General features: G+C 35.9%; 1 protein-coding gene across 5 annotated transcripts in view; it reads right to left on the bottom strand.

The window, feature by feature from the left end:
* The window catches only part of SBF2 (SET binding factor 2), a 297,874-nt gene that overhangs the window by 36,459 nt on the left and 242,084 nt on the right, over positions 1-19,331 (bottom strand). For 4 of the 5 annotated variants that reach the window (XM_076344004.1, XM_076344006.1, XM_076344005.1 and 1 more), the window contains exons 24-29: positions 19,155-19,330; positions 18,082-18,227; positions 13,953-14,151; positions 11,705-11,901; positions 4,674-4,811; positions 3,417-3,512 (exon numbers count right to left, since the gene is read on the bottom strand). In XM_076344004.1, coding sequence (XP_076200119.1) covers positions 3,417-3,512; positions 4,674-4,811; positions 11,705-11,901; positions 13,953-14,151; positions 18,082-18,227; positions 19,155-19,330 — 952 coding nt within the window. The remainder of the gene's footprint in view (positions 1-3,416; positions 3,513-4,673; positions 4,812-11,704; positions 11,902-13,952; positions 14,152-18,081; positions 18,228-19,154; position 19,331) is intronic. The other variant, XM_076344007.1, reaches the window with a different exon arrangement.

The following is a 19,331-nucleotide window of genomic DNA, read 5'->3' as shown; positions in this document are numbered from 1 at the left end:
CACAGCCATCATGTGTTTTTCCATAATTATAATACCAAAGGAAACGTAACGATTAAATCATTCTGCTGAATACTTTATTGAAAGCTTCTATCCAGCTGAAAGTTAGCTTAATTAAAAATCCCAAACCTTTGTGCTTTTTTTAAAAACTGTTTTAGTCTATTTTAGGTACATAATTTGATGGACCTCAAAATCAAATCAGAGTGCAAGATGTTAATTCTATACACCTACAAACATTTTTAAAGGACTGTGTAAAATTACATAATTTAGAAAACATGTAATATCTATCACACAAAGAGATTTCCTCCCCCCTTGCAAAAATTTTCATTTTCAGTGGGAGCCTTATATGCTTATCAGAGGGTGTATTTTTGGCTCAAAAGCCACATCAACACAAGCAACTTCTTTTAATACAAATATTCTATGAAAACATACTCAAATTATTAATGTCTCCTGCTTTTAAAATAGATGTCTGAGCTGAGGCTGTATTTATTAATTATAAATATCCCAGTATTTTTCCAACAGCAACAAATACTAAGGAAACATTTTATTCTACTAAATTACACAACAATGCCAGATAAGAAGTGCTGTTCTGTAGAACCACACTGTACTTATAAAGTAATATAAGAAGAAAAGGTACGTATTTTGAGTGAACTTACAATTCTTATGAAAGATATCAAGCAAGCTATTGCCAAAAAAAGGTCCAAGAATGAAAATATATTATGAAATATAAGTATTTGGCCAAATATTTCAGATCAGAAACAATTTAACTGTGCTTTAGGCAACTATTTTTTTACAATGTTCCAGATAAAGTAAAAAAACGTACCCGACACGGACACAAATATTCAGGACAAGTGATGAGTATTCAGAACAATGATGATTTTTAAAAATGAGAAATACTATTTAAGCACCAGCACATATCTTTTAACTTAAATTTTAAAAGTATATGTATTAAAAATACATTGTCTGGCACAAAAAATAAAAAGTGTCATTTTCAATTGGTGTATCATAGCTGAACCTGGCTTTTGAGCCCTGGTATGTGTGAGAATAAAAACAAGGAAAGAAAGAGGGATCCAGAAGCAAAACCACAAAAATACTGCTATTGTATTTTGTACAGTGTAGTGCATAATCCATAGCTGGTTGCTACGATAAAGTAACTAGCTAACCCTGTTGTCTTTTTTTTTCTTTTTCTTTTTTTGCTTTTTGAGTTAGTCTTAGGAATACAAAGGCGAGAGAAATCACCACTTTTAGACTGCCTGCATAAAATAAGTCTGTTTTTTCAGCTGACCAAACACCTGTATTTTTGGTCCTGCATACAGTCTCGTGATACTACTTCACATGTGAAATATAACTAGCTGTGAAAAAGTAGTAAAAAGTTTGCAATAATAAATCATGTGAATCAATTTATTTGAGAACAACAATTTTAGAGATTCTATATACTTTGTGTATTTTTGAGTTTCTTCTAAAATAATTCTGTCAGATAATCTAAAAACCCTAGTGTTTACTTCTCTACAGGGAGATATTCCCTTTCCCTGTTCTCTCTTACCCTGTCAACTTCTCACCTTCACTAGGGCTCCCATTGTACTTGTCAAACATTCTTATGTTTCAGCAAAGTCCTCATGTATCCTGCTGAACTGTGAATAGACTGCAGATACTGGGCCGTAATTATACCTTTCAGATATATAGAGCAGGTGTGGCATCAATCCAGCAAGACACAAGATAACTTCTCTGCCCTCTTCCCGATTACTGCTGAAATTTAGCCAAGAGACTTCAACGTCCAATAAAACAACACGTCTGTGACCTAATACTGCCTTGAGACTCCTTTTTTCTTCACTGAGTAGCAACAAACTCATCCTATCACAGTTCCACAGCTAACCCCCAAAACCAGCAATAGTTATTTCAGTAATCCTTTTATCTTCAAAAGACAACTTCCATACCGTCAACCAGCAAGGTTTCCCTTACTTATCTGGAGAACCTTCACTACCCCTCAGCACCACTTTGCTGTTGGCACTTTTGTGCCAACACAAGAGGATGGAATACAACCAAATGTCTGCTGTCAGCTACCCAGCATTTTCACTATTTCAGTACAAAGTCAAGCTGGGCACAGCCACCAATTTATCTAACAATTCCAGATACTATTAACTCCTGTTCTCTTAGGTCCCTAGCCATTTTACCTATCCAATTAAAATCACTATGTTTTTTCATCTCCATATACTACAATAACAAGACAGTGAGCAGAGAACATAAACAGAACTTTTAGATATGAAACATGCATATACTATGATCAATGAAAATGCACAGAATTTTCCACTCTTTGGTGATCACCATTTAAGTGCCCCTTCTCTCTTCCCTTCTGCTTTATATTATTTCACATAATGTCTCTATACAGCTCTGAGTATTTTCCTTTCTTCTTTCTCCCTCCTGCCTTCTTCCTTCCTTCATTTCTCTAATCCCGTCCATCTCTTTTGAAAGTTTTTCTCTACAAAATTGTTTTATTCTTCCCCATATGAAGCTACAGTTTTTCTATCACACAATAATTTAGGTTGGAATGGGCCCCAGCAGGTCAAAGTAAGTCTAACTAAATTTAGATGAGGTATCTTACGGCCTTTCGTACTCTCACCTCTGAAAATCTGAGCTGCATTTGCTGTAAGATGGTTAATGCACTGCTCACAAAGCTGGAAGGAGTCAAAAAGGAAGAAAAGCAACTTTTAGATGCTTAGAAATAATTGTAAGAGCAGCCTTCAGGGCTAAAAGGTAATAAACGAAATATAAAATGCTCCCTTTTGGAAAATAGATTCATCCCTACAAACATATCTTTAAGGAATATGATGCATTAATTTATGCATGTATTGCACATAAAAAAATCGTAACACTCTCATCAGACTAGAAGAGTAAAAGTAGTTGGAATTGACTTCACAGAATGAAAGCTTCTTGTAGAAATGACACTGATGAGCCCTCGTAGCTAAGAACGCACTGTATCTCCCTACTTATTACAGCCTGGTCACGTAACTCCCTCCTTTATCTAGAGTAAAATTATTCAGGTAGATTATTTGTAACTTTATGAAGTATCAGCTAGTCCTCAGCCAAATGCCGGAATGATCTGTAATTGGAGATTCTAAAGTGCATTCAATCCTAATATAAAATATGCATTTTCGGGCCATACATTTTAGACAAATTAAAAATATGGATGAATGACAAAGTATTGCTTAATTTTCCACTAATTTCCAACATGAAACAAGCTTTATTTCAATGGTAAGTAAAGGACTTAAACAGAAATTAGATAACTGAGGTTACTCTGTAATTTCTATTTTGTTGTTTCACAGAGTAATGGAATTGGTAAGCAGTGTAATTATTTTTATTTCACTAACATTTTGTTATCATTTATTATTTCAAATAATAGACTTTGAGCTAGTCTTACTAACCTCCTCGAGCAAAGCTATTGGATAGATTTACATCCAAATGTCCTGGCACTACCTGCTTAAACACAGTAGACATTCTTGAAGCCCTCCTTTCAGTGCCTAAAGTCAGCCAAAAAAAGAATAGAAGATTAAAAAACTACAGTGTTACTCAGACTCACACTTAACATAAATGATAAAAATGCCCTTTTTCACACAGTACAGCTAATTGTTGCCAATTTTGTACTTCAGATTTATTTTTTAAGACACGTGTATACATTGGCAACAATATGGAGATGTTAGATACAGCTAAGCAATCAACATATTTTACAATAAATGAAGCAAAGCATGCACACTTTGGGAATGGTGTTATTTACAAGAAAAGCCACTGTTTGGCTATATTAGGCCAATTACCACTAACTGAATAAGACAAGACAGACACAATTTCAAGTCACATACTCCTCTTTCTAAGACATTGGGGTTACCTTCACATAAACCTTACCAGGTTTCATCACAAAATAACTGAAATAAAACATGGATTCATTTCTTCATGGTTCCACATATGCATAACTCAAATAGTGTATTTTGAAAGAGTTTTCACTGCAAGTAAAGCTCTACTTGGAACTGACATTAAAAGCCCATTATGAGTATGTAACACACATGAAAATGCCTATATACCTTCCATTGCTGCTGTAGCTAAATGGTGCATCTGTTCATACAGAATCTGAACTTGCAATCTCGTATTTTCTCATTATATGAAATAGAGTAGTATTTCGCATTCTCTTCAATTTAGCAATCTCTTATTCAATATACAGTTTTCAATACGCTTAATTTGTTATAAAAGACTTCAAAGTGGATCTTTGGTTTTGATTCTGTTATATAATGTAATTGTTGCATTTGACATAAAAAACCCCCAAACCTGGAAAGATTTGGCATCTTGATATTCTGGAGGACTTTACTTTATTTATTCCAGAATTGTAATAAATCACTAATGCCTTAAGATTAGCCCATCATACTCAAGTGAATTTCGTCAAAAACTATGACCTACAGGATAATCATTTATTGTCAGATTAAGAGTACTGAAAAAATATTTTGGGAAAGATTATAAACATCCTTTACATACGGAAAACACATTCACTGAAACTAAGAGTGAATAAGCTATCTGGAAAGTGCAACAATAAAGAAACAACAGAACTCATATGGGACAAATTGAACTACCACCAAATCAGAGAAAACTCACTTTTCAACTTAACCATAGAAAAGCACTACATAAACCAATTTTACCTGGAGACAGAGCAATTGTTGGTCTAACAGTAAGAGTATTACTGCCATTCATTTTGCAGTGGACGGATATCACATTCAGTAAGGCTTGTAGGTATTTTTCCTGTTCTATACTGCTTGAAGATTCTAAAGAAGCAGGAGCTAGAGTCACAAGAATGGAATACATTAAAATACAAGTACATTTATAAATAAAAAGAATAGCAAAATAAAAAGCTTACTATGTAAAGCAGAGCATTGAAAATGTCATGGTTTGTCTATCAAAGGTTAAAAAGCCATTCCTTTTATGACAAAGAATGCTCAGATGTTTATCACCTGGCTGCAGAGCAGCACCCAGCAATGTTCTCTTGCATCCCACTCTGCAAAGCTAAACTTCTGAAAGAGTCTGTTACCCCATGATTACTACTTAAAACATTCATCATTAGCCAGTGATCAATACAAACAGAATGGAGACGATGTAGTCTTCCCTTCACTCTCAGAACGAAAAGTAGTATTTCTAAGTTTGTGCTATTTGTCAGCAAATTCCAGCCTTTTAAAAAAATGCGTAGAGAACAGATAGAACTGTGTCTTTAACAAAAGTAAGTTAAAACCATACTTAACCAGCTCTTCCTCATTCCAGTAAAGTAAGGTTACTTACCTATAACTGGAGGTTCCTTGAGATATATTGCCCATTTACTGAAAGTATACATATATCAAAAGACACCAGTGTTCATGCACTCTGCTGCATTTAGTGTCTATCAGTGTACACAATCTACATGTCCTTCAGGTATGCTACCCCCAGAATCTGACCTTTTTAATGGAATAAAGAAGAGAGGAAAGAGGATGGACAGTGCATGCATACCTGGATAACACGTCAAGGGATCTCCACTTATGAAAAGTAATGTCCCTTTTCCCTAGTGACAGTCCACCTGCTCCTTCACCAGTAGGTAACTTCAGGAAGTGTCTTCCCACATGCTTAGGTAACTTGTAGGAGGGGGGGCTGCACTGTTCTGAGAACCACAATTCCTTCTCTGAAAGCCTCTGAATAATCCTTTATGTGCATGCAGTTTCAGATGACTACTCTACAGATCTCAGAAACAGAATCATTTTCCAGTTGTTACTGATGTTGCTTAAGTTGCTGGAGACATGGAGAAGGACCATTTCAGAGACAGAGAAATGGCTGCAAAAGACTGGATGAAAGCAAAGCCAGAGAGGAAATAAACACAGTTTCAAAACAGAGGGCAGAGAAAAAAAAAAAACAAGATGAGAAGGTATGATACTCTGAGAAAGTACTGAAGTTAAACAGACAGTCTACTTACGACAATCTTAAGACTTAAAAAAGTTAAGAGACCAATAACAAAAAACAGAATCAAGGAAAAAAAAAAACCCAAAATAAAAAAAAAATCTTAACCAGAAAAACTTCACCCATTTGTGTCCAGATGTGGGGGACTTAAAGGAAGGGAAGGAGATGAAGGTCAGGTCCTGGGCCATACATACTATGATGACAAAAAAGTGTCCAGTCTCAATGAGTCAGATTTTTTCCAAATGCCAAACAAAATTTTTTGAATTCTAGTTTATTGCAGCCACCTCTGGACTCACTATAGGACAAAAATCTCATAGCTGTTTAAACCAGGATTTGGTATCTTGACCACAAGAGCCAAGATTTGGAATAAGAGATCAAGAGGGATCATCAAAGAATTTGATTGAGCACATTTTGACAAATGACAGCGGTAATTTATAAATAGTTTTCTCCAGTGATGATCCAATCGGATTCTATGCTGGAGACTAATAGACAGTAACCTAATTAGCTGGAGGTGGCAAAAGAATTTCAAGATAGCCCTGTTAAAATTATTATCTAAATAGCCCCGTTAAAATTAGTGTCTGAATTGGAAGTACAATTAGGAAGTGATTAGAAAATGTACATGCAGGAAACATCATGCTGTTTCCATCTGACAAAGTGGAACAAGCCTGAAGAAAAACATTATTTTCTCTTCAACTCTTAAGCAGGGTTTACACATCCTGAAATCCACTTGAATGATCTCTGGGTCTCCTAGTCCTTGAAGCAATGCCACAAAAAGTCAATTCAGGTCTTAACAATTTAGTTAAAGGAAATGAAATGAAATGTCTAAATGAAAGGATAATGTCCTTACCACTTGCACTTATAAACTTTTATTTTGTGAAGAGTATTGTGTGTGTTTTAGGAAAGAGACTCAGGAGAGGAACAGCTTGACTTACGTGAAAGTCTGTTATTGAACTGGGCAGATATCTGAATTAAAGATCGAGGGCAATAATGTCCTTGTGAAAGATTACAGATGGAAAATTTGCCCTTCATCCTTACCACCAATCATCCCCTCACACAGTGCTTAACAGCAGTATAAAGGGATGAAAGACTACTGGTGACTCAAAGCACAAACCCTTACCTGCAGAGGTGAACAGGGATTTCTATAAAATGACTGATCTTTTAAGTGCTGCATCATACATGAAGGTCATCACAATAGCACAGATTTAAACAAAAGATGGGGATGGAGTTCCCGGTAGCAATTTCATAAATCGCAGGAAACAAAGGCATTGCTTAGTAATGCAATAAAGATTGCCTCAGCTGCTAATACGTGCTCTATATGCCCGGTTGCAGGTTGCTCCATCTTTATCTTACAACAGGTCCTAATATAGCCAATAAGCCAGCCTGTATTCAAGATAACTGTTCTCTTTGATAGTGTTACTACATACAAGAAACATAAATGGTCTTCCTACATGGCAGTTGACCAATACTTGGTAATTCAGGTGTATAATGTCATATTTAGAACTACAATGCTCTGCAAAAAAATTCCCAGAAAGGCCAAAACGAAATTCAGAAACCAACTTTCGTGTTTCAAAGGAACTTTTGAAAAGACCTGTATAATCTCCATCTCATATACTTAGAATCACAGAATAGTTTGGGTTGGAAGGGACCTCTAAAGATCATCTAGTCCAACCCCCCTGCCGTAGGCAGGGACATCTTCAACTAGAGCAGGTTGCTCAGAGCCCCGTCCAACCTGACCTTGAATGTTTCCGGGGTGGGGCATCCACCACCTCTCTGGGCAACCTGTGCCAGTGTTTCACCACCGTCGGCGTAAAACATTTCCTCCTTCTATCTAGTCTAAATCTACCCCCCTTTAGTTGAAAGCCATTCCCCCTTGTCCTGTCGCAACACGCCCTGCTAATAAGTTTGCCGCCGTCTTTTTTATAAGCCCCCTTTAAGTACTGACAGTACTGACTGCAATAAGGTCTCCCCAAAGCCTTCTCTTCTCTAGGCTGAACAACCCCAACTCTCTCAGCCTTTCTTCATAGCAGAGGTGTTCCATCCCCCTGATCATTTTTGTGGCCCTCTTCTGGACCCACTCCAACAGGTCCGTGTCTTTCTTATGCTGGGGGCTCCAGAGCTGGACACAGTACTCCAGGTGGGGTCTCACCAGAGCAGAGTAGAGGGGCAGAATCACCTCCCTCGACCTGCTGGCCATGCTGCTTTTGATGCGGCCCAGGGTACGATTGGCCTTCTGGGCTGCGAGCGCCCATTGCTGGCTCATGTCCAGCTTTTCATCCACCAGTACCCCCAAGTCCTTCTCGGCAGGGCTGCTCTCAATCCCTTCATCCCCCGAGCCTGTATTGACACTGGGGGTTGCCCCGACCCAGGTGCAGGACCTTGCACTTGGCCTTGTTAAACCTCATGAGGTTCACATGGGTCCACTTCTCCAGGTCCCTCTGGATGGCATCCCGTCCCACACGTGCGTGTCAACCACACCACTCAGCTTGGTGTCATCTGCAGACTTGCTGAGGGTGCACTCGATCCCACTGTCTATGTCACTGATGAAGATATTAAACAGTACCAGTCCCAATACGGACCCCTGCGGGACACCACTCATCACCAACCTCCATCTGGACATTGAGCCATTGACCACTATCCTCTGGATGCGACCATCTAACCAGTTCCTCACCCACCGGACAGTCCACCTGTCAAATCCATACCTCTCCAGTTTAGAGAGAGGGATGTTGGGGGGGACCATGTCAAAGGCCTTACGGAGGTCCAGATAGACGACATCTGTAGCCCTTCCCGCGTCCACTCATGTAGTCACTCCACCATAGAAGGCCACTAGGTTAGTCAGGCAGGACTCGCCCTTGGTGAAGCCATGCTGGCTGTCTTGAATCATCTCCCTGTCCTCCATGTGCCTTAGCACAGCTTCCAGGAGGATCTGTTCCATGATCTTCCCAGGCACAGAGGTGAGACCGACTGGCCTGTAGTTCCCCGGGTCTTCCTTTCTTCCCTTTTTAAAAGTGGGGGTTATGTTTCCCCTTTTCCAGTCAGTGGGAACTTCACCGGACTGCCACGACTTCTCAAATAGGATGGATAGTGGCTTAGCAACTTCATCCGCCAGTTCCTTCAGGACCCGCAGATGGATTTCATGGGGTCTCATGGACTTGTGCACCTTCAGGTGCCTTAGATGGTCTCAAACCTGATGTTCTCCCACAGTGGGCAGCTCTTCATTCTCCCAGTCCCTGCCTTTGCCTTCTGCAGCTTGGGTGGTGAGGCTCGAGGACTTGCCAGTGAAGATTGAGGCAAAAAAAAAAAATCTGTTCATAATCCTTTGTGGACAGATGTTAGAAAAATACAATTCTGTTGCACTTTTAGTTTCATTCCATACAGCAATTTAGTACTGTGCATAATTTCTCTAAAAAATATGTTCTGTGCTTCTTATGTAACATTTTGATCTCAACTATGCTTTGAAAACTTGCTTAACACCCGATGTAACAGGAAATCACAAAAATGTTCATTAAGTTCCAGCAGGTCCTCTTTGTTTCTGTGTATTGATCCAGAACCACTTAATAAAAATCTACTCCTATGAAATCTCTGCTTAGGAAGGTATGCAGCTGTCAACTTGAATTTAACTTAAGATTACCTTTGTCCTCTTAGTTTGCATCACAATGCATTTTTCAGTATAGACTTTCCTTCATTGTACACAACTCCTACTGAGGCAAATACATGCACCTGTGTACAACTGTCTTTATCAATCAGTTTCTTCGAAAGTATGTTTCACCAAGCTTCAACTTCATTATGAATAAAATAAATATCCTATAAATATTTTTCATTTTACTTGCAGTACCTTCCTGAGGAGAGTATCCATTTTCTTCACATTTTAAAAGAAACAGTAACTCCAGAAGCTAATGTCTGACAGATACAGTTATTGTCAATCAGATTATCTATTGCCTAATACACTGCTGGAAGTATGACAATGACAATATAAAAGACTATATAAAATTAAAAAAAGAAACCACCTACAAAAGCAATGAGATTACACACAGAAAACATGCTTTAATGAGTCAGGCTTTGAAGATCTTGTTTTGGAAGGCTCTCATACTCCCATGCACATAGAAATTATGGCTATTACAGAAAACGTGAAAGCGTTTGTCTTTATATAATTTGCAGACTATTCCTGCAGAATTTTTTCAATTTATTCTATTTATACCAGGTTAAAGATGCCTGGCCAGAATTTCAGCTAAGACAATCAGTATTAAATCCATTTTTAAGACTAACATTTGAATTACCATGCTTAGGATTCACATCATAAACCTGTGGAACAACTGGTGTAGCTCACAGCTTTGGCAGCTGCTACGTTAACTATTGGTAGTACTTCACTGAATCATTTATATAAAACTCAATTCATTACCTTGCTCCTCACTCCAACTAAAAAATGCCCCCACAAAACACCGAAGAGAGACACAATGAATGCTATAGCAGTGAATATTCAGGAGATAATTAGTGATTTACAAATTAGTGTTAATAGCCAGTCCAGACACTGTCTGATGTAAAAAATGTTTTTCTAATAAGATCTCTGAAATTTTGAGATTTTAAAGGTGAATTTGATATACACAAAACCTCATATAGCTAAATATTATGTCTGATATACTGTTCTTTACAAGTAATAAAACTGCGGTTTTCATAAAGATACTCTGTGAAGGGAAAATTCAGGAGGACTATGCAGAAAATATTTAAATCGTAATCTTCAAACTACTTTTATGTGACTTGCACATATTTGTACAGTATGCTTGTTACAGGTTTTGAAAAATTCTACAGAACAAACTATTCAGTAGAGTCAAACCCTTTAATTGCATTTTAGTGATTATTGGGGTGAAAAGCAAACAAACAGGACTGAGGAATTTCTTTGCTACCTTAATGAGTTCCTGGTATTCCAATTCTACCTCACATTTTCTTTATCTCAAAAAAGAAAAATTATGGCCTAATTCTAGAATAATTTCTAAACAACTATCGGTTTGATTAAAGAGAACACTGACTTTTTCTTCAGCAATATACCAAATTCACTCTTGGCATGAAATTAACTCCGAAGAATCTTATCAGCATAAGAGATGGAAATCCAGGCAGTCACAATAAGTATCCTAAACACTGCCTGTGAATGACGAAAGGCAACTAATGTTCTTTCCAAATTTAATGTTGCCCTAATATGTTATATTCTTCTGAAAAATTAACTATTCCGACAAATCTTGTGCTGGCCCAATCTTGATCACACAAAGGAAGAGATTTACTTAATGCAAAGACCCCAACTAGAATCTTTCAGGTCTATGCTTTATAAAAGAAAGATAAATGTTAAACTAATATTATAATGAAAAACATAAGAAAATCCAATGGATAACGATCTCTCTAATATTTTATATAATCCTCTATTAAAAGGGACAACATACACTCATTACATAAACCAGTGCAAAGGAAAAATAAAAATTAAGGGAAACAGGGGAAGTTTGCATTGCATTTGGCAGATGCCAGCTTTTACCGAAGACTTTTGGTACATATATAATCTCCTTTCCAATTATTCACTGACATTTTTTGAACCACTTTCATACCATTCAGGATCTGCTTCTTGACATACAGTAATTAAACTGAACTAATATAATATCAGATAACCATTCATATCCTGAGACTTTTGATTCAATCCTATCACCGCTTTCCTCTAGAAAAATAAGTATTTCTATATAAAATTACTTACACAGAAAGCCTACCTGCATCAACTCACCTGTAGTATGTGTATTTTGGGATTTGAAGAGGCCAACAACACCTTTTCCATGGAAGCCCCCAGATCTAAGTAGAAGAGTACTGTTTTTAGTGTTCTTCCAACAGACAACTGGTAGGCGATTGTGACGGTAACAGCGAGCAACTCTCTGCAGACTGCTGTCTTGAACAGACTGAGGTACTACCAGAAGCCCAGGATAACTGGTTTGACAAAAAGGTGAAAAAAATTGAACAGCAATTAAAATTGCTTTCAAAATCTTAAACAATGAAAAAAAATCCTAAAATCACAATCTGAATATACATCTTAATGAAAATACACCTCAACTGTTAGAATTATTTTTTATTTAGTAAATCTCATTTTTAGTCCAATCCTAGCAAATACATTAAATTGTAAAGAAAACTGCATTTTAAAAAAACTTTAATTACGAAAAATTTGTAAGACTACTAGACTCTTTCTATTTAAGGTTATATTTTATTTGGTAATATTTTTCTTCTTAGTGTATCTCTTATCTGTCACTATAATGAAGTCATATTTTTGAGCATGACAGAAAAGAGATGTTTGAGGCATGCAAATGATGCAGTAGTTTTGTTTTGACACTTGTACATGAAATATGAGAATTGAAAGGAAAGAATGTTAGATTGCCTAAAATATCACAACTAAAACAATAGTTTTTGGTTTATGTCAAAATACATTTAAATTTTACAGTCAGGTTCCTTGGAACAGTGTATTTGAAACTGCGTTTTTGTGTACTTTTTAAAACACTACAATACATTGAAAGATTACAAAATTCGCTGACACCATAGCTTTAAAAATAGAAAACCCAGCAAGATGATAGTTCTGTTCATGTTAGTGAAAGGAGGATTCAAGTAATACGAAAGATTATTTTCTATCTCCTCCAAAAAATATTCTATTTAAGTGCCAATTTCATATGTTAAGAAGAAACTAAGACGAGAAACAGGGAAAAGTTAGTGCTTACTAAATAAGTTCATTCCTCTACAAGATACACTGTTCCTGTAAATTCAGTTCTTCGACATTTATTGAACTGCCCTCATACAAAATCAATGCACATAATATTTACGGTCTACTTAAAACACAGTAAGCAAACTAATATGGCACTAGGTAAGTATTTATATCCTGAGATTTGTAATCCATTCAGGTATTAATTATCTTTCCCAAAAAATCCTATAGAGTATTAAAAACTGGTGGGTTTAGGGGAGGAAAGAATTGTCTGCTTAATGTTCAAAGCATAATGAAAATGTACAGATTTAATGCCTTCACCTGCATTGTACTCAATGGTGATTGAAGAAAACCAGTTATTAGTCTGTTACTCTAGATAAGTCAGAAAACAAGAAAGGATCTAATATTTCCTTGTGTGCCCTTCTTCCATGAAGAACTGGCAATTTCATTATCCATAATGAAAGCAATGACTAGCCAAAACTGGCTTTAGAGAATGCAAATGCTCTTCTGATAGGACTCATGCAGATATGCTTTTGTATTAAAAAGAATTTTTGTGGGTAGTGGTAGTAAACTACATCAGCTTTCACAACAAAAAAGGAGTTAGTAGTATATGTTAAAACACAGCACGTGACTTTCAGCACATGACAAACTTTTAAAGTAGCGTAGATACCTTCATGAATTCAGTTTTAAAACATATTTTTTATTTGAAGAAAATAGTTATGCATAATTGTTTCTGAGGCTTTCTTTTTTATTTAGGAACAGAATAGATTTTATATGCAAATACATTACATAAATAATTTCCAGTAGCAACACAGCAAGTTACAGAAACCGTACCAAGAAAGTGAGTTCTACCAGGTAACTTTATTGGCCAAGTCAAAAAGCTGAAAAATAGCCTAATGATTTAGACATCAGTGTAGAAAGCCAAGAGAGAGAAACTCCTTCAAAAGGCTATTCAGAGTATCTAGGTTAGTTTCCTCCAAAAGCCCCAGGGGCACTCTCTTTCCATGGACTACAGAAAGAACCTAGGAAGGAAGACTTGTGTTGTCTGACAGAGCTTCTGGGGCAGTTCTGAAAGCTCACTTCCAGCTACCATTGCTGGCACTCTTTCTGAATCTGATGAATACATATGCAGCGACCAGAAGACAAATGGAATACAAATAACTTCAAGGTCACTGGTTGAACACTCCTACTGTAGACAAAAATTTTCTCACAAGTTGCTTAAATGGATACATCATGTGGTATGTGTGTTATGTCATCTTTATTTTCAACTACTTGACTGAATTGGTAAACTCACCTCCTGCAAAGTGAATACATCCTGTTCAGTGCAGTTATTCTTAAGTATTCTGTTTTTGAGCGAGAAGAGTTACTACTGATGGTCCCTAGTCCCAAACGTTGATAGTCTCTAAAACAGGCTCTTTCTACTAATTGCTCCATTGTTGATTTTTCTGATGCTTTTAGGGTACCACTTGTGTGCAGCTCGCTGTCATCTGAAACTAAAGTTAAAAATCTTTAAGAGTTTGCTATTGGGGAGGCCAGCAGTTACGCAGAAAACAATGCTATTTTCTTCTGAACAAAATATTAGTTTGTCTTACTGTCAGTGATGAATGACAAGAACTAATACATACAAACCACAATTTATAGAAATTATAAGCAATAACATAATATTTTAGTTAGGAAACCTGAATATATTGGACAGTTATCTACTGCACTTGTGACTGGCATGGCTGACAACTCTTTTGCTAAAATCCTGGAAAAAGTTACCTCATCTATTCATTTGAGCTGAAGCAAAGGCAGATAATCTTTCTTTCAACAATTTATGAAAACCTGTTAAACTCACAACCGCTATACAAAGATGTACACAAGACAGAATAATGAAAAATGTGCATATAAACTCATTAAACACCCAAGATAAAATGGATCTCGCAATTCTTTTAAACTATCTTCAAAAGATGTAAATCTTTTTAAGGCTTGGGTCAAATAAAAAAATGTTTCTGTGTCATAACTTCACAACAGATGAATGTTGGCTTCTTAATGCCTCAGTTTCAATGTCAAACAGCAGCTTTCTTCAGCCGTGCATGTCAGCTGCACTTTCCAAAGCAGAAAAACCTTTAACCACAAGAGATAAAAACCATGTCACAAGTTCAAACTATACTGAAATTCAAGTCAAGCAAGGTCTTTTTACAAAACCTGCCACCTGCCTGTTACTGACACTTCCAACTATTTCTAAATACTTCTGAAAGCAGATTTACTGTTCATAGCATGTATCTGTTACTTGCTACCACCTCAAGCATTGAAATATGTGCGTATGAGGGGAAGTATTTCTTCATGAGTGAGGCACTGAAAAGTATATAAGGATTTAAATTTAAAAAAGGATTTTATAAAACTGGAAATCAAAATTATTTTAAAAAATAAAAATTATACAATTAAAATTTTACTGGCAGTAGACAACATTCAGAATTTACAGGAGTAGAACCCATATACTTTTTTTTTTTGGTGTATATTAGCATAAAAGCTAAATGAGTAATTTTATTGCCCCTGTAGCTCATCAAACAAAACCAACAATTCTCTATTTGTCCTAAATAATAGAGTTTAACGCTGTGGATATCCCCTCTTTTTTCTGTGTTTTCATATTTGTCATCGTAAGAAAGAAGTTACAAAACATCTACAAGTATAAAGTGCACTAATGAGAAACAAATTAAATGAGTTTTAGAAATAATTTTATTTTTGGACATACAGAAAATTGGTATTTAACAGTTTTGAATGGAAAGCTGTAACTGAGTCAGATAAGATGAAGATGCATTTTTTGAAATATTTTTTTCTAAATGCGTTTTTCTCTCATGAAAGCAGGTATATTGGTGATGAGAATTTGCAAAACACTTTCCTGTGCATAAAAAGCTAGAGATTATAAGAGCTCATATCGGTGTCCTTAACCTGAAGAGGGAGATGAACATGTTTTGCTGTTTCAAGTTTAAAATGGACTTTTTTTTAATTTGATTTTGAAAAGAAGAGGAATAATCCCTCTATTTTACTGTTCCTGAGATATGACTGTTTATAAAAGTGGGTTTTACAGTCGCCTGTTTTATGGAACACACCAGTATGATCACCTATAGAAAACAGAATTTAGTAGTGATATGATTCTAAACTCTGAAAATAAAAAGATGGGGAGGAATTAGAGGGAAATTAGGTGTTCATTAGCAACAACTAATAACTAGAGTACTGTGCCCAGTTTTGGAAATCACATTGCAAGTTATATGTGGACTGGCTAAAAAGCACTGACAAAAGAGCAATGATGATCAGAAGTCTATCAAGACTACTAAATAAAGAACTGAAAGAACTGCAGATATTTAATATCCAGAAAAGAACAGAGAAGAGAAATATTACAATAGTTCATAAATACATTAAGCACTGCAATCAAAATGAAGTGAATCATATCTTCTATACGTATATGATGGCAGAATAAGAAGTGAAGGCTTTAAATTGTGGCAAGGAAATGTTTAGGCCTGAATATCAGAAAATTGCTTGTTTTTCTCCAGCGTTAAGGATGGTTAAAGCTTTAGTACAAATTGCCTAGAGTTGTGGAACCTTCATCTTCGAAAGCTTCTAAGAAAAAGTTAGGTAAACATCTATGAGGAACAGATTAAGTATGTTGATCCTGCCTTGGGGCAGAGAGATGGAGTAGATGATCTCTTGAAGTTCCTTCCAATCCTATCTTCAACATTTCTTTTTTAAGACAATGCAAGACAATGCATCACCTGCTACAGATAGTTCCTGTTTGCTTCATTGTTGGTATAGCTGCATAGTTTCCTATACTTCAGTTTTTGAGACTTGCAAACAAAAAGTCATTCACAGCAGTCAATATAAAAGAAATTGCAGTGATTAAATAGCAAATTTCCTATGGCTATTTGTACTCTGTCTGAAGCAAAGAGTTACTACTGTTGTCAGCTGACTATACCTGAGGTGTCAGTGCAGTGTGGAGAGAAAAGCAAATTGTCAGACTTTGATCACCTTACACATTCCCAGTCACAACATCTGGAAAGCAGCAGGTAGGAAGCCTCACAATTTATATTTTTATATTTTTGCTAGGGGAGGAAAAAAGTGACTATCACTAATGTTTATATAACAGCTGTGTTCATAGAAGAATGTAGTTGTTTTGTACGTCAGCAATGCAAAAACTCTTGAAATTTCTTCATCGTCAAGAGAAATACGAATACACAGGTATAATTGTGCTTGGCGTCTCTGGGTGAAGGACACAAAATCAACCAAAAGTCACATGCCTGCAGAATTGCTTCTGAACCAAAGAATCTGCAACATCGGAACGCATACTAACTCAGCACTTAAGGAAGATGCTGGAAATTCAATTAAGAAAGTAATTTTTCAGTACTGTGAAGACATTCTGTATTTTGTAATCCTTTCTTTTTGCCTTTTTTCTACCACTTTTAACTGGAATGAAAGAAGAGAATCAGTATTTTTTAGCTTTCCTAGAATGGCTTTCTTCCATTTCGGAGAGAACACAGACAGTGCAGTAACACAGTCCTGCTTCAGACAACTTTTATATATCTGCTTATAAGTCACATAAGTTGCCTTGCTCACTGACAAAATATTCAAAAGGAAAATTTGGCTTGTTTGATGTTTTGAAGAAATTATTAGTGTTTGATAAACACTTCGTTATCTGAAATGCTTGTTTGTTTGGTTTTTTTAAAGAAAGAATGGTATGACAAAACAATACCTGTTTATGTACAGGAGAATCTGGTTCCCTCTAGTGGTTTATTACAAATTAGCACTGGTCCAGATAAGGATATACTGACAGCAGCACATGGTAGGAAAAGAAGTATTTGGAAGAAAGTCAAACTCCACACCATCACATGAACTACACAAAGTGCCCAAATCACTTTCTACCTTCTGTCCCCAAATCCTTCAACCAAAATTTGGAAAAATGGTATTTTCAGTAGTAATGACTTCTGCTGCTTTCAGAAATCATTTGTCACTTCCGCATCCGCAAAAGTCCCCCAAAGTATTTGGTCTTTCTTGAATCTCACCAATTACTGCTTTCTCATCATAGACTAATTGCAGATATCATGATGTCTAAAGATAAATGGAAGCTACAGCATGTTTCTGTGCTGTTCCATCTATACTATTACGATGTAAAAAATGATAAAAAAGATACTATATGAAAATAGTTTGATAATTAAAAAATAATAATCTAGTATTTTGCTTTACCACTGAATGAAGTCAACTTCCTCTTTTGCCTCGTCATCACAAAAGAAAACACTTACTAAATGTACATATTTGAAACCTTTCTCTTTCCTGTCTAGGAAGACTCTGCAATTTCTTCTTGGAGATATTACTTATTCAATATATTGGAATGGAAGCATGATAGGGGACAGACTTATCAACCAACATGGAAAAAAATGTTTTACTATTACCAGAGATATCATCATCTTCATTCCAGCCTGGGCGATTCCCTCTTTCTTCGACTATTGTGCCTGTCTTCTTCTTTAATAAATATTGGCGTCCAATTGTCATCTTCCCAGCACGTTTTGCTCCTTTCACAATGCTTTTTGAGAAGGTACTATAAATTCATAGCAACAAAAATATTTAGAAAGATGTATATGATTCTCCCTGATAGCATGTACAGATTTTTATGATGAACCCACTTACCAAATAAAATGTATTTCATAATTTTTTATTTAATATAATGACAAAAATTATAACCTCCAGAAAAATGACTTCCTATATTAATTTTTAAACACCAATTTTATTATTTTGAGATAAATTTGTGTCTATTATGTCTAATGGTAATGAATAAGCAGCCATCATCTTCCTTTAGGTATTTGTATTTTGCTAGAGATGTGATAAATCTACAACGTTGACAAAGTAAAGGCAGGAAAGATAGAAATTACCTTAAAGTTTTAGGATTCCATGACTAGTTTGGGATTCTACTTTCCTGTGTCAACAATGCAATAATCAACAGAGCATCACAGGAACTATCACCCTGGAACAGACTAATGATCCATCTAGTCTAGTAAAAATTAACGTATAACAAACTTCAAAAGAGGACCCAAAGCTCAAACTCTAGATTAAAAAACACTAGGACAACTGTACAGACTGTACTAAGGGTAAAATTAATTCTAACCCACATTAGGTTATTAACCTACAAAGTAATACACAAGAATCTGTTTTTTATGTTGGCATAGTTTGCATAGCTGAAGATGCTACTTACATTGCGTGTTTCAAAATGTACTGAGATGCTTCTCCAAATTTACTGCAGCTAGAAATTTGGATAAATAATATATTCCTATACCAAATTGACATGTATATCATACTAATCTACCTTTTATTCAGTAAATATAAAAAGATGCAGAACAGCAATCAGTTATTTTGACTTTCCTGAAACTGCTTGAATGATCTGCATTTCTGCAAAGCTGTCAGATTGTTCAATGTATTTGACTACTACTAAACAGGAACATCAGTAATAAAAGAAGAAAAATGACTATACCGGAATGAAGTGTTCTTTTCTTTTTGTTTTGGTAAAATTATCTGTGGTGCTGTTTGCCCAGCTGCAAATGCAAAAGTGCTGAAGATAGATTGAGGATAACGGAACTTCATTAACTGTTTCTTAAATATTTCCACCACTTCAGGACTTACTTCTTCATCAAATGCTACTTTAATTAAC

This window comes from Aptenodytes patagonicus, chromosome 7, assembly GCF_965638725.1.
Source record: "Aptenodytes patagonicus chromosome 7, bAptPat1.pri.cur, whole genome shotgun sequence".
In the NCBI taxonomy this organism is placed as follows: Eukaryota; Metazoa; Chordata; class Aves; order Sphenisciformes; family Spheniscidae; genus Aptenodytes; species Aptenodytes patagonicus.
The sequence above is the reverse complement of the archived record's forward strand: the minus strand, read 5'-3'. Positions and strand labels throughout refer to the sequence as shown.